Source organism: Procambarus clarkii, chromosome 14, assembly GCF_040958095.1.
Source record: "Procambarus clarkii isolate CNS0578487 chromosome 14, FALCON_Pclarkii_2.0, whole genome shotgun sequence".
NCBI lineage: Eukaryota > Metazoa > Arthropoda > Malacostraca > Decapoda > Cambaridae > Procambarus > Procambarus clarkii.
Window position 1 is genome coordinate 34,162,845 of NC_091163.1, and position 16,161 is coordinate 34,179,005.

Consider the following 16,161-nt stretch of genomic DNA (forward strand, 5'->3'; position numbering starts at 1 on the left):
TAGATTGGCCAACAAAAGAACTGCCTTTAGAAACTTGTGTAAGGAATCATTCTGGACCTTGTATACCACTTATGTCAGACCAATCCTGGAGTACACAGCTTCAGTCTGGAGTTCATACCTAGTTAAACACAAGACAAAGTTAGAGAAAATTCAGAGGTATGCCACCAGACTAGTCCCAGAACTGAGAAGTATGAGCTACGAGGAAAGGCTAAGGGAGCTAAACCTTATATCCTTGGAAGACAGTCAAGTAAGGGAAGACATGATAACCACCTACAAAATCCTCAGGGGAATTGACAGGGTGGACAAAGACAAACTATTTAGCAAGGGTGGAACACGAACAAGAGGACACTAGTGTAAATTTAGTACCCAAATGAGCCATAGAGACATTAGAAAGAATTTGTTTCAGTGTCAGAGTAGTTAACAAATGGAATGTATTAAGCAGTAATGTGGTGGAGGTAAACTCCATACACAGTTTCAAATGTAAATTTGATAGAGCCCAGTAGGCTCAAGAATCTGTACAGCAGTTGATTGACAGTTGAGAGGCGGGACCAAAGAGCCAAAGCTCAACCCTCACAAGTATAACTAGGTGAGTACAAGGAGGATACCATGGACCCAAACTCTGACATGCTTAAGAGGAAGGCAACAACACAATATCCACCTCCAGAGCAATGTACATTGGTTATTTTATATATATGGAACACCACTATATATTTTTATAAGGCTTCTAACCACACACACCTTTTTGGGCAAATTTGAAACTTAACAATACGATTGTGATAAAAGATGAGATATATTAACATTGTATTACTGTATAATACCAGTATGTATTTGAGAGAATTAAAGTGTTTCTAAGTGCCATTTATACATGACCCCTGAAAAAGTGCAATGGGCCTGATGAAAATGAAGCATTCTAGGCACTAAGGAACATATAACCACCGAAGATATAATTCTTAAATATCAATAGCCAACTGGTGTGCTGAATGATCTTAATGTGTAATGAAAGATGATATAGAATATTTATTCCAATGACATATCATTGTTAATAAATGTGGAATGATGTTTGGGATGATGATGAATGATAATCCTGCTTGAATCAAAATGGAGGTAGGAAACTGATGCCAGCACTAGCCCGGTAATTAGCTTGTTACATTATATACATATTCTGTGCAGTGACAACAAAACTGGTAAGAAACATAAGATGAGTAGTAAGTTATAATACAATGCCATAAAATATTTATATATGGTATGACAAATTTCAGAACAAAATCTGACAAAGTGCATATGCCATGAAGACTCAAATGCTTCCATATTGGCCATTTTCACTCTTGCCAGTTTGCTACAGTGGCACACACATGCTTAACTTTCACAACTTGCAGAAACTTTTCTATTAAATTTCATAAATCTTCTACATTTGCCTATACAGTTCAGTACTGTACTATAATGAGCAACCAATAATTGCTTCCTTGAGCTAGTGAAACTTGCTTACACAAACTTAGGAATGCAAACCTGTTTATCTGTTTGTAAACTTGAGTGCAGCCTCCCAGAATCAGTGTGGTCTTGATGGGAAATGGGAGTACCCTCTGGAACGACTCTTATGCGGCACTGGGTAATTACAGTGCTCATTGCATTGACAGCAGTGGCAGTGATCTCGCCACTGTCAGATGCAGTACATTCAATCAGACGCAACATCCAAGTACCATATTGATCGCTCTCTGAAAGGTGACATATTGAATTAACCTATTATATGTATAACCATCACTTTCTTTACATATCTGACACCAAAATGTAATTTTCAAAGAGCACATATTTTCATAAATGAAAATAAAATGGTAGTTTTTACTATTCATGTACTTACGTATTGCAAGTCTAGATGAAGGCTCAAGTGTGCGAGAGTCTCTAGAGAAGATGACTCTAGGTTCTGGATGACCTTGCACTTGACACTGTACATTCACTTCTCCCCCCTCTTCAACAGTCATATCCACGAGCCCCTTGGTAAATGTCGGACGCTTTGGAGGCCGTGAATTTGCTGATGTAAACAAAGGAAAAAGAATAATCATGAAAATATGTTATGATTCAATAAAACAGTGATGTAAAGAGACCTGTGAGATTTATACCATATGATTTATACTACCCCTCCTCAAAATTATCATTTACAGCTAGGTGACCAGAATATCAGAGTTAACCCTTAAATTGCGCATCGCATCATATGATGCTTTGGAGTACTACGCAAAATTTAAACGGCCCGCGGATACACGGGGGTTCACCACACCTTCATCAGGGCTCTTGTAAACAGACGCTATTTAAAAAAAACGTGGGCCAAATTCCCGGGTGTTAGGGGCCTCGGTATTGAGTGAGCTACTAAGCCTGACACACGCAGCATGAGCTCACAGCACTGCTATTCAGCTTGTGACCACAGCATTGCCTAAAAATGCCATAATATACTTGTTCATGCTATTATGTAGCAATGATATTATTACAGAAGACCCCTGACTGTGATAAACTGACCAGGGATCTGATAATAGCAGGATTGTGGTGATATTTAGTGCTGTGCTCCATTGAGGGAGGAGTAATGCTGTGGAAGGGGAGGATAGTGGCGTTGTCTTCTGACTGTGTGTGGCCACCATTTATTGACTCCACTCACAATACCAGCTTAGTGGTTCGCTATGGTGAACACAAATGTAGATACTTATATATAACGTGTGTATAGAGGGTATAAACAGCAAGAGGAGTAGGTTGGGAGCTGCCATTTTGGTGAGGGCGGTGGCGTCGTCTGCACGACTTATCATGTTGTTTACCGGTGACCACGATGGTCTTTGGGCACCATACCAGTTTACTTGTTCAAGTATGGTGAATAAAACAGGTAGATATTTATATATGTGTGTATATAGCATAATAACACCACAAACAGTATTGTTGGAGGAGAAATATTAGTGCGTCTGGCCTTGAGGGCGGCAGCCATCAGCTGACTGTGTGAGTAGCTACATCTTTGTGCCTTTACTCACCATACAAGCTTAGATGTACAGTTATGGTGAACAAAACATGTAAATACTTATATATAACGTCTGTATATAAAAGCAAAAACAGTATGGTGGGAGGAGAATGGTGGCAAGTCAGGTGAGGTAGGGAGGGAGTGACAGCCAGTGGCGGGCTGCCACTGTCTGCCACTGCCACTCAGCATACCAACTTAGTGGTTCGTTATGGTGAACACGAATGTAGATACTTATATATAGCATCTGTATATAGCGAATAAAAGCAAAAACAGTATTGTGGGAGGAGAATGTGGGTGAGTCAGGTGACTTGAGGGAGGGAGGAAGTAGCAGCCAGTGACGGGCTGCCACTGGCACTGCCACTCAGCATGCCAACTTAATGGTTCGTTATAGTAAACAAAACATGCAGATACTTATATATAACCTGTGTATATAGTGTAATAACTGACAAAGTATTTGTTCACTGTTTGATGAACATAATTGAATCAACAATATGCACACCAGTCCAGATTCCCGGGGGAGGAGATTTCAGCAAATTCAACTTCAATAATAAACGGATAAACTGGGAGCAAATAAACCAGGACTTCACAGAAATAAACTGGGAAGATCAGCTAGAAAATGCAAACCTGAACCAGTGCCTGCAAAAAATAAGCTCAGTAGCACTAGAAATATGTTCAAACCGCATACCCCTAAGAAAAAAGAGAGAGATGCAGATTGGAACGGGAACGTCGTTCCCTATATAGGCGAAGAAAACGAATCGCGGAACAACTTGAGAGTCGCACCTTATCCTCAAGAACGGCGAAGAAGGTTAGGTAGAGAAATAGAAACAATTGAACTCAAGCTACAAGAATCATACAAAACCCTGGAGAGGCAAAGAGAGCAAAAGGCCATTAGTGAAATAGAGAGAAATCCAAAATATTTTTTCTCCTATGCAAAATCAAGATCAAAAACCATATCTAGTATCGGGCCCCTGCGAAAGGGAGATGGAACTTTCACCGATGACAACAAAGAAATGAGCAAGCTACTGAGGAAGCAGTATAACTCTGTTTTCAGTGAGCCATTGAACGCACTAAAGATTGATAACCCAAATGAATTTTTCATGGATATGATACCAACATCAAATCACATATCAGACGTCACCCTATCCCCACTAGATTTTGAAGAAGCCATAAACAGTATGCCTATGCACTCTGCACCAGGCCCGGATTCTTGGAACTCCATATTCATCAAGAACTGTAAAAAACCACTATCGCAGGCCCTCCACATTCAGTGGAGATAAAGCCTAGATACTGGCGTTATTCCTGATATACTAAAAACAGCAGAAATAGCACCACTTCATAAAGGAGGAAATAAGGCAGAGGCAAAAAATTACAGACCGACAGCACTAACATCGCACATCCACAAGAAGTTGACATAATAGCACTAGAGATCTGCTATGAGGATGATAAACTAATGATGATAAATGCATATAGTCCACCGCCAAGCAGCACATGGTCAAAGGAGGAGCTAGATAGTAAACGTGAAGGTCTTATAACAATAATGAGAGAGATTATAGCGAGAGCGGATAACGATAGATCACGACTGTTGATAGTCGGTGACTTCAACTTGAAATCCATAGACTGGGAAGCATATGAAGCTAAAACAGAAGATTTTTGGACCTGTAAATTTGTAGACCTCATCCTGGAAACATTCTTGTATCAACATGTTAAACAAGCTACGAGGATGAGGGAAGGGGACGTTCCCTCCATGCTAGATTTGATATTTACCAGGAAGGAGGAAGAGATATTTGACATTCAGTACCTTCCTCCCTTGGGTAAAAGTGACCATGTCTTTTTGGGAATAAAGTATGCAATGCGTTATAAGCTGGAAGAAAATAAGGAGGTTGAAGCAGTTGAAAAACCAGACTTCAGGAGAGGACATTATGGTGACCTTAGAAATTTTTTTTGTGAGTATAATTGGACAGACTTGATGCTAGGCAAGGAAGTGAATGAGATGTATGGCAAGTTTTGTGAAATATATGATAAAGGCACAAAAAAATTTATACCAAAACAGAGATGCAGGACCAGAAAACAGGATTGGTTCGACAGAAATTGTGAGAGGGCAAGAGACCAAAAGACACAAAAATGGAATCAGTATAGGAAGAGGCCAAACCCCCAAACATACCAGCGATACAAAGATGCGAGAAACAATTATACAGCAGTAAGGAGAGAGGCAGAAAGAAATTTTGAAAAAGGGATAGCAGATAAATGTAAAACAGAACCGGGCCTATTCTACAAATTCATAAACAACAAATTGCAGGTAAAGGATAATATCCAGAGGTTGGAAATGGGAAATAGATTCACGGAAAATGAAAAGGAAATGTGTGAAACATTAAATGAAAAGTTCCAAAGTGTGTTTGTACAAAACGAAATCTTCAGAGAACCAGACACAATAAGAATTCCAGAGAACAACATAGAGCGGATAGAGGTGTCTAGAGATGAAGTGGAAAATATGCTAAAGGAGCTCGGGAGGAACAAAGCAGCTGGCCCAGATGGCGTTTCACCATGGGTTCTGAGAGAATGTGCATCTGAGCTCAGCATTCCACTTCACCTGATCTTTCAGGCATCCCTGTGTACAGGAATCGTAGCAGACGTGTGGAAACAGGCTAACATAGTTCCAATCTACAAAAGTGGCAGCAGGGAAGACCCCCTCAATTATAGACCTGTATCATTGACAAGTGTAATAGTGAAAGTATTGGAAAAGCTAATCAAAACTAAATGGGTAGAACACCTGGAGAGAAATGATATAATATCAGACAGACAGTATGGTTTTCGATCAGGAAGATCCTGTGTATCGAATTTACTCAGTTTCTATGATCGGGCCACAGAGATATTACAGGAAAGAGATGGCTGGGTTGACTGCATCTATCTGGACCTAAAAAAGGCTTTCGACAGAGTTCCACATAAGAGGTTGTTCTGGAAACTGGAAAATATTGGAGGGGTGACAGGTAAGCTTCTATCATGGATGAAAAATTTTCTGACTGATAGAAAAATGAGGGCAGTAATCAGAGGCAATGTATCGGAATGGAGAAATGTCACAAGTGGAGTACCACAGGGTTCAGTTCTTGCACCAGTGATGTTTATTGTGTACATAAATGATCTACCAGTTGGTATACAGAATTATATGAACATGTTTGCTGATGATGCTAAGATAATAGGAAGGATAAGAAATTGAGATGATTGTCATGCCCTTCAAGAAGACCTGGACAAAATAAGTATATGGAGCACCACTTGGCAAATGGAATTTAATGTTAATAAATGTCATGTTATGGAATGTGGAATAGGAGAACATAGACCCCACACAACCTATATATTATGTGAGAAATCTTTAAAGAATTCTGATAAAGAAAGAGATCTAGGAGTGGTTCTAGATAGAAAACTATCACCTGAGGACCACATTAAGAATATTGTGCAAGGAGCCTATGCAATGCTTTCTAACTTCAGAATTGCATTTAAATACATGGATGGCGATATACTAAAGAAATTGTTCATGACTTTTGTTAGGCCAAAGCTAGAATATGCAGCTGTTGTGTGGTGCCCATATCTTAAGAAGCACATCAACAAACTGGAAAAGGTGCAAAAACATGCTACTAAGTGGCTCCCAGAACTGAAGGGCAAGAGCTACGAGGAGAGGTTAGAAGCATTAAATATGCCAAAACTAGAAGACAGAAGAAAAAGAGGTGATATGATCACTATGTACAAAATAGTAACAGGAATTGATAAAATCAACAGGGAAGACTTCCTGAGACCTGGAACTTCAAGAACAAGAGGCCATAGATTTAAACTAGCTAAACACAGATGCCGAAGAAATATAAGAAAATTCACCTTCGCAAATAGAGTGGTAGACGGTTGGAACAAGTTAAGTGAGAAGGTGGTGGAGGCCAAGACCGTCAGTAGTTTCAAAGCGTTATATGACAAAGAGTGCTGGGAAGACGGGACACCACGAGCGTAGCTCTCATCCTGTAACTACACTTAGGTAATTACACTTAGGTAATTACATTATAAAAATTTTTGAGAGAATGCTAAGAAGTAAGATCACAAAATACATGGAATCACAGCATTTCCATAACCCCGGACAACACGGTTTCAGAACAGGGCGCTCTTGCCTGTCGCAGTTGCTGGACCACTATGATACGGCATTAGATGCTATGGAAGACAAACAAAACGCTGATGTAATTTACACAGATTTCGCAAAAGCCTTTGATAAATGTGATCATGGCATTATTGCACATAAAATGCGTTCAAAAGGAATTACCGGAAAAATAGGCAGATGGATCTACAATTTCCTGACCAACAGAACCCAATGTGTAATAGTCAACAAAATAAAATCCAGCCCATCAACAGTGAAGAGCTCAGTCCCCCAGGGTACTGTGCTTGCTCCAGTACTTTTTCTCATCCTCATATTGGACATAGACAAGAACACAACCTATAGCACTGTATCATCCTTTACAGATGACACTAGGATCTTCATGAGAGTAGGCAACATAGAGGACACGGCGAACCTCCAGTCAGATGTAGATCAGGTCTTTCTATGGGCTACAGAAAATAATATGGTGTTTAACGAAGATAAGTTCCAGCTCATGCACTATGGAAAAAATGAAAATATAAAAACGGAAACCACGTACAAAACTCAGGCAAATCATGACATAGAATGAAAAGGCAATGTAAAGGATCTGGGTGTACTCATGTCGGAAGACCTTACCTTTAAAGAACACAATAAAGTACCCATCACAACTGCAAGAAAAATGACAGGTTGGATAACAAGAACTTTTCACACTAGTGATGCTATACCGATGATGACACTTTTCAAAACGCTTGTGCTCTCTAGAGTGGAGTACTGCTGCACAATGACAGCCCCTTTCAAAGCTGGAGAAATTGCCGACCTGGAGAGCATGCAGAGATCCTATACTGCTAGAATTCACTCAGTAAAACACCTAAACTATTGGGACCGACTAAAGAGCCTAAATCTGTACTCCCTTGAGCGCAGGCGGGAGATATATATAATAATTTACACGTGGAAAATGTTAGAGGGGCTGGTCCCAAACCTGCACACAGAAATAACATCACATGAGACCAGAAGACATGGCAGGATGTGCAGAATACCCCTGTTGAAAAGCGGAGGTGCAACAGGTACTCTGAGAGAGAACTCTATCAACATCAGAGGCCCGAGACTGTTCAACACGCTTCCGCTACACATAAGGGGCATAACTGGCCGACCCCTCACAGTGTTCAAGAGAGAACTGGATAAGCACCTCCAAAGGATACCTGATCAACCAGGCTGTGACTCATACGTCAGGCTGCAAGCAGCCGCGTCTAGCAGCCTGGTTGATCAGTCCAGCAACCAGGAGGCCTGGTCGACGACCGGGCCGCGGGGACACTAAGCCCCGGAAGCACCTCAAGGTAACCTCAAGGTAACCATATTTTTGAGTACAGCGATGATTCACTCATTTTATTATATAAATATATCACACCGCACACTATTGAATAATATTACAGCAAAAAAACTACGAAAAATCAATCAGACATATTGAAATAATTAGGTAATTATCTCTTTGTGGCAACTCCGTCCTGACAGCTGGCGAGCAACAGACCGCCTGGAACGCATGCTGAGTCAGCGCCTGTTTTTTTTGTCAGACTTCCCAGCCCTATAGCGGGCAATATATGCCACTCACTATTTTTGTATTATTTTTTTCATGATCAGTGAATACAAATTAACAGGTTAGGAAGAAAAAAGTTTTATTTATTTTTTTTTTGTATGCGCCTGTGGGTGTCAAATGGTATATAGCTATGCGCCATTTAAGGGTTAACTGCCCGAAACGCTTTGCATAATAGTGGCTTTAGGCATTGTATGTACTAGCTTTATCTATAAATCCATCAACTTTTGTATCTCACCTTGTATGTATGTACTTTACCTGAATAAATATTTGTATTTGTATTTTGTTAAGCAAATCTTCCCAAATGTCTTGTGTGGAAATAGAACCCTGAACCATTCAGTTGTGCCAGCTGGCTGCCCAATACAATACAATTATCTCTAGATACATTGAAGATAAGCTTTAGGCTGAACAATGAAACTTCTATAAGCAACTTCATTGTTGCTAATATAAAATGGGAGACTGAAATAGAAAACATAGTGAACATTAACCTAGCAGTGCAATCATTTCTTCAGAAAACTCGGAGCCTCTATAACACCTACCGTCCAATGTTAACTAAACAAGTCACAACTAAAAGATTAAACAATCCATGGCTTAAGAAGGGAATACATAAATCTATTAATAAAAGACATGACCATGAGAAGAAGTATAGGTTATAGGTCATCTAAAAAGAAGTTTCAAAGAGATACACATCAATGCTGTCCAAAATAATTAGGAGAGTCAAAATAAAATACTATGAAAATAAATTCGATCAAATTAAAGTTAACATTAAGAAATGGAGCATTATTTCCCAAATATTAAGATAAAAAAAAAACGGCATTGAATGTAATGAAACGCCATTTTCTGGGCGAGTCCCGGAGGCTCCCCACAGCTATCCAGGTTGAATGGATATGTATAACTTTCTGGCATCAGTCAATGTGCTTGGAGTTCTTGCCTACCAGAGACCACCGGCCAGAACCTGGCCCCCTCTAGAGAGGCACGAGGAGCAATGGCCTATAGAGACCCCCACTTTATTATTGGGAGCATTCTATGTCTGCCATCAACCAGGATAGGCGTCCCAAAACAAACCCCTATTCTGGTAAAACTATTGCAACAGAAGACCAAACAATTGGACAGAACTCCCCAAACGAAAACTAGCAAACGAGCATTATGTCATTACATTCCTGCGCCGCTGTCTGCGCAACCCCCCCCCCCTTCCCCAGGAGAAGGAAAGGGCAGCCCCAGACCTAACCACCAGTGACCCACCCTACAGTTCTTAGGCTAGATGCCAAAAATGTGAAAAACACCGCCGACTGAAGGGAGGGAGGAAAACTGGGACTCACCCTGAAAATGGAATTTCATTACATTCAACGCTGGTTGTCTGGGGGAAGCCCTGTCAGCTCCCCAGAGCTAACCACCCAAAGATAAGGAAAAACAGGGACTTACCCAGGAGGTGGTCCGTCCTCACTCCTCAACGCAAAGTCGAGACAACTGGCTGCAACTGCTGACCCAATGCAATGCAGGCTCGCCTAGGCCCAGAGACATTCAACAGGTAGTGAGTGGCAAGGACCCTGTTCAACCTCCAAAAACCCCGGGCCCGAATGTCTACCACCAACATGTTGCTAAAGACAGCAGCCAAGGCAGCAAACTTACAAATGTTGTGGGCCCGGGGATAGACCAAAGGCTGGATAGATTTAATAACCCTGCGGACAACCTGAGAGACCCGAGCCCGAGAACAGGGAAGAAGGGAAACCGGGTCCACCCAGAGCGCATCCCCGGCAACTGAAGCTGTGGTGCGCAAATAATGGAGGAGAGCCACAACCGGACACAAGACATGATGCACCCCTGGCCTGACCAACCAAGCATCAACAACCAAAGGCCTCCTCTGGAAGGCAGCCGTCTCATTCTTCACCAGAAAAGAGGGAGATGGCTGCAAGCGAACAAAACAACCACCGGAACTGAAAGAGCAGAAACCCCTGCGCCGAAAAAGAGCATGAAGTTCCCCAACCCGAGCCCCAGAGGCCAATGCCAAAAGAAAAAGCTCCTTAGAAAAACAATCCCGAACGGAAGGGGCCACAACAAACCGAGGAGAAGAGAAAAACGAGAGCTCGTGTCCCAAGGACCAGGACGGCTCAGGCGCCGCATGAGCAGGCCAGAGGTGAAACAATGCACGAGACAGCTTTCGAAACGGGGCAGAAGTAACATCAACACCTAAGCAAGCTGAAGCGGCTCCACCAATGTTGCACGATATGAGGCGACAGTATTAGGAATAAGGTGAAGGTCCTGAAACAACCAAAAGAGAAAGGACAGAACAACCCTATCAAAGAGCGAAGAATACCGACGCAGTGATAGGAAAAACCAGAAGGACCGCCAGGAAACTTCTTACTGCTGCCGAGACGAAGCATGCACGTGGGAGACCAACAACGAAGCCACCTGCGCACCATGCAAGTAATGATAAACCCGAGTCATAAACACCAGACATGAAGACTCGAGGAAAAGACAGAATCAGCCTTGTACCGGGCTGGACCAATCTGCTGAAAGAGGCGGAGCCGCAAGAAGACCCTCGGGTTTGGACACAGAGCAAGCAGTACCTGAAACCAAGGCTGGGCCGGCCACCACGGAGTCAGAAGGACAACCCAACCCTGGTAAGTCTCCAAGCGAGGGAGGACCTGGAGCAACAGCTGAAAAGAGGTAGAGTTAACTCCACATTGCCCAGTCCTGCCTGAAGGCGTCGACCCCGATGGCCTCGCAGTAGGGGAAGGTTGCCACATATACCGAAAGATGCCTCGACCACGCTGATGCGAAGAGATCCACATCAGGAGTCCTGAACGTCTGGCACAGCCAACTGAAGGAGTCAGCATCGACCGTCCATTCCGTGGAAAGGGGAAGAAAATGGGACAGGCCGTCCGCCAGGACATTGGACACTCTCCGGACATGAACCGCCAGGAGAGCCAAACCCCGAAATCTCAGCAGACGAGTCATCCAAAGCGACCAACCTTAAAGAGCCAAGGACTACATCAAACCCCTACAGTTCAGACAATAAACCACTGGGGAGCAGTCCGAATGGAGCTGGATCGTCGATCTGCGAGCGACTCGAACCCTCCGGAGCGACATCCACGCTACCGCAAACTCCGGGACCGTACTGTGAGCCCGACAGAAGGACGGACCCCACCGCCCCTGGCTGGCCTAGTGAACACTGGTCACAAAGCCCCAGCCAAGAGATGACGCGTCCTTGTACACATCGAGCGAGGGCTTGGGTAGGCGCCAAGACACTGAACCCCGAAAAACCCGTACAAGAAACCGGCGACGTAGCAAACGATGCAAAGCCCCTGGAGGCCGAACCCAACGATTGCGAGAGGCAGAAGGGCCGTCCCCGAAGGAACCAGAACAGCCGACGAAGCCACACCCGACCTGGTGGGTAGACCATCATGGCAAAATTCAGGCTCCCGCACAAACTCTCGAACAACCATCGCATGACCCGGGAACCCCTCAGAAACAGACGAAGGTGGGGCCGCAGGCGAAACAGAGCCGCCGGAGGCAGAGACAAGGAAGCGGTGCAAGCGTCCCAAAGCAGACCCAGCCAAGACCGAACCTGAGAGGGAACCAGATGGGACTTCCTCCAGTTCACCAAGAACCCGAACCTGGCAAGGTGGGAAAGAACCAAATCCCTGGCAAGCAGACATGCGGACCGGCTGGGAGCCCAAACCAGCCAGTCGTCAAGGTAGGCCAGAACCCGAATACCTAACAGACGCAGGCAGGCCACAGCGACCTGAGTAAGGCGTGTAAAAATGCAAGGCGCCAGATTCAACCCGAAGGGAAGACAACGAAAGCGGTAACCTTGATGCCCCACAACAAAACCGAGCCGGTCCCTGAAACCCAGATGAACCGGGATGTACTAATACGCATCATTGAGGTCCAGGGACACCATCTAAGCGCCCGGCTCCAAAAGAACATGAACAAAGGTACTGTGTGTAATTACCTAAGTGTAGTTATAGGATGAGAGCTACGCTCGTGGTGTCCCGTCTTCTCAGCACTCTTTGTCATATAATGCTTTGAAACTACTGACGGTCTTGGCCTCCACCACCTTCTCACTTAACTTGTTCCAACCGTCTACCCCTCTATTTGCGAAGGTGAATTTTCTTATATTTCTTCGGCATCTGTGTTTAGCTAGTTTAAATCTATGACCTCTTGTTCTTGAAGTGCCAGGTCTCAGGAAATCTTCCCTGTCAATTTTATCAATTCCTGTTACTATTTTATACGTAGTGATCATATCATCTCTTTTTCTTCTGTCTTCTAGTTTTGGCATATTTAATGCCTCTAACCTCTCCTCGTAGCTCTTGCCCTTCAGTTCTGGGAGCCACTTAGTAGCATGTCTTTGCACCTTTTCCAGTTTGTTGATGTGCTTCTTAAGATATGGGCACCACACAACAGCTGCATATTCTAGCTTTGGCCTAACAAAAGTCGTGAACAATTTCTTTAGTACATCGCCATCCATGTATTTAAATGCAATTCTGAAGTTAGAAAGCATAGCATAGGCTCCTTGCACAATATTCTTTATGTGGTCCTCAGGTGATAGTTTTCTATCTAGAACCACCCCTAGATCTCTTTCTTTATCAGAATTCTTTAAAGATTTCTCACATAATATATAGGTTGTGTGGGGTCTATGTTCTCCTATTCCACATTCCATAACATGACATTTATTAACATTAAATTCCAATTGCCAAGTGGTGCTCCATCTACTTATTTTGTCCAGGTCTTCTTGAAGGGCATGACAATCATCTAAATTTCTTATCCTTCCTATTATCTTAGCATTATCAGCAAACATGTTCATAAAATTCTGTATACCAACTGGTAGATCATTTATGTACACAATAAACATCACTGGTCCAAGAACTGAACCCTGTGGTACTCCACTTGTGACATTTCTCCATTCCGATACATTGCCTCTGATTACTGCCCTCATTTTTCTATCAGTCAGAAAATTTTTCATCCATGTTAGAAGCTTACCTGTCACCCCTCCAATATTTTCCAGTTTCCAGAACAACCTCTTATGTGGAACTCTGTCGAAAGCCTTTTTTTAGGTCCAGATAGATGCAGTCAACCCAACCATCTCTTTCCTGTAATATCTCTGTGGCTCGATCATAGAAACTGAGTAAATTCAATACACAGGATCTTCCAAATCGAAAACCATACTGTCTGTCTGATATTATATCATTTCTCTCCAGGTGTTCTACCCATTTAGTTTTGATTAGTTTTTCCAATACTTTCACTATTACACTTGTCAATGATACAGGTCTATAATTGAGGGGGTATTCCCTGCTGCCACTTTTGTAGATTGGAACTATGTTAGCCTGTTTCCACACGTCTGCTACGATTCCTGTACACAGGGATGCCTGAAAGATCAGGTGAAGTGGAATGCTGAGCTCAGATGCACATTCTCTCAGAACCCATGGTGAAACTCCATCTGGACCAACTGCTTTGTTCTTACTTAGCTCCTTGAGCATTTTTTCCACTTCGTCTCTAGACACCTCTATGTGCTCTATGTTTTTCTCTGGAATTCTTATTGTATCTGGTTCCCTAAAGATTTCATTTTGTACAAACACACTTTGGAACTTTTCGTTTAGTGTTTCACACATTTCCTTTTCATCTTCCGTGAATCTATTTCCCATTTTCAACCTCTGAATATTATCCTTTACCTGCAATTTGTTGTTTATGAATTTATAGAATAGACCTGGTTCTGTTTTACATTTATCTGCAATCCCTTTTTCAAAATTTCTTTCTGCCTCTCTCCTCACTGCCGTGTAGTTGTTTCTCGCATCTTTGTATCGCTGGTATGTTTGGGGGTTCGGCCTCTTCCTGTATTGATTCCATTTTTGTGCCTTTTGGTCTCTAGCCCTCTCGCAATTTCTATTGAACCAATCCTGTTTCCTAGTTCTGCATCTCTGTTTTAGTATAAATTTTTTTGTGCCTTTATCATATATTTCACAAAACCTGACATACATCTCATTCACTTCCTTGCCTAGCATCAAGTCTGTCCAATTATACTCACTAAAAAAATTTCTAAGGTCACCATAATGTCCTCTCCTGAAGTCTGGTTTTTCAACTGCTTCAACCTCCTTATTTTCTTCCAGCTTATAACGCATTGCATACTTTATTCCCAAAAAGACATGGTCACTTTTACCCAAGGGAGGAAGGTACTGAATGTCAAATATCTCTTCCTCCTTCCTGGTAAATATCAAATCTAGCATGGAGGGAACGTCCCCTTCCCTCATCCTCGTAGCTTGTTTAACATGTTGATACAAGAATGTTTCCAGGATGAGGTCTACAAATTTACAGGTCCAAAAATCTTCTGTTTTAGCTTCATATGCTTCCCAGTCTATGGATTTCAAGTTGAAGTCACCGACTATCAACAGTCATGATCTATCGTTATCCGCTCTCGCTATAATCTCTCTCATTATTGTTATAAGACCTTCACGTTTACTATCTAGCTCCTCCTTTGACCATGTGCTGCTTGGCGGTGGACTATATGCATTTATCATCATTAGTTTATCATCCTCATGGCAGATCTCTAGTGCTATTATGTCAACTTCTTGTGGATTGGCAGTCATTATTTCCTTCACCTTTAGGTGTTCTTTTACCAGCACAGCAACGCCACCGCCTTTCCTAATTTTTCTGTCCCGTCTCCAAATTGAGTAGCCCCTTGGGAATATGACCTCATTTAAAATTACATCTTCAAGTTTTGTCTCCGTGAGTGCAACAATGTCTGGTGTCTGCAGCTGTATTACATCACTTAACTCCAGTATCTTCGATCTCACTCCATAAGTTAAACAATCCTTGTAAATATTTATTGTATGTATGTACTTTACCTAAATAAAATTGTATTGTATTGTATTGTTATCTATGTTGGTGTATGCAATCTTCAGGAACTTGTTCCCCCTCTCCTTATTCTTCACTCCCCCTCTCTCTATTGATTTTGTTGGTTTGCCTTTATGTACCACTTTACTGGTTTGCCTACCCCTAACACTTTGTAGAAAAAAGAATTTATTTCTTCTTCATTCCTGCTCTCATTTAAATGTTTTGCCTCGGCGAGGTTCAGTTTCAGCTTCTCGCTATCTTCTTTTGAAAGATCTCGTCTTAATGACCACCCTTTCCCATCCTCATCACTTTGCAATTTTCTAGCATTCCTTAGTACTTCTTCCATCTGTTTGGCACTGTTTAGGGTGATCCTCAAAGGTCGATCTTTCCCTTTTACGTACCTGCCTATTCTCCTGTAGTCGCACACATTCTCTATGGTTGTAAGACCTTCTACGAGGCCAACAATTTTATCTACTACTTTAGCTTCTTCTACAGCTCTTTCTAACCTAGATGTTATCACCTTTTCTTTGCAGCCAAAAATGATCAGGGACTTACTCCGATCAACTGTGTTTTGCACCAACTTCGGGTTAGATGCCAATTCTTTCCTCACTTCTAGCCTAATGTTTGTTTTATCTTGGTTGCTGCAGTGTT

The 16,161-nt window shown here is 42.4% G+C and overlaps 1 protein-coding gene across 5 annotated transcripts in view; it reads right to left on the reverse strand.

Annotated features, from left to right (window-relative positions):
- LOC123772798 (uncharacterized) overlaps positions 1-16,161 on the reverse strand; it is a 352,704-nt gene that overhangs the window by 134,849 nt on the left and 201,694 nt on the right. For all 5 annotated transcript variants that reach the window (XM_069324451.1, XM_069324448.1, XM_069324447.1 and 2 more), the window contains 2 exons: positions 1,856-2,026; positions 1,507-1,712 (listed from right to left, as the gene is read on the reverse strand). In XM_069324451.1, the coding sequence (XP_069180552.1) occupies positions 1,507-1,712; positions 1,856-2,026 (377 nt within the window). The remainder of the gene's footprint in view (positions 1-1,506; positions 1,713-1,855; positions 2,027-16,161) is intronic.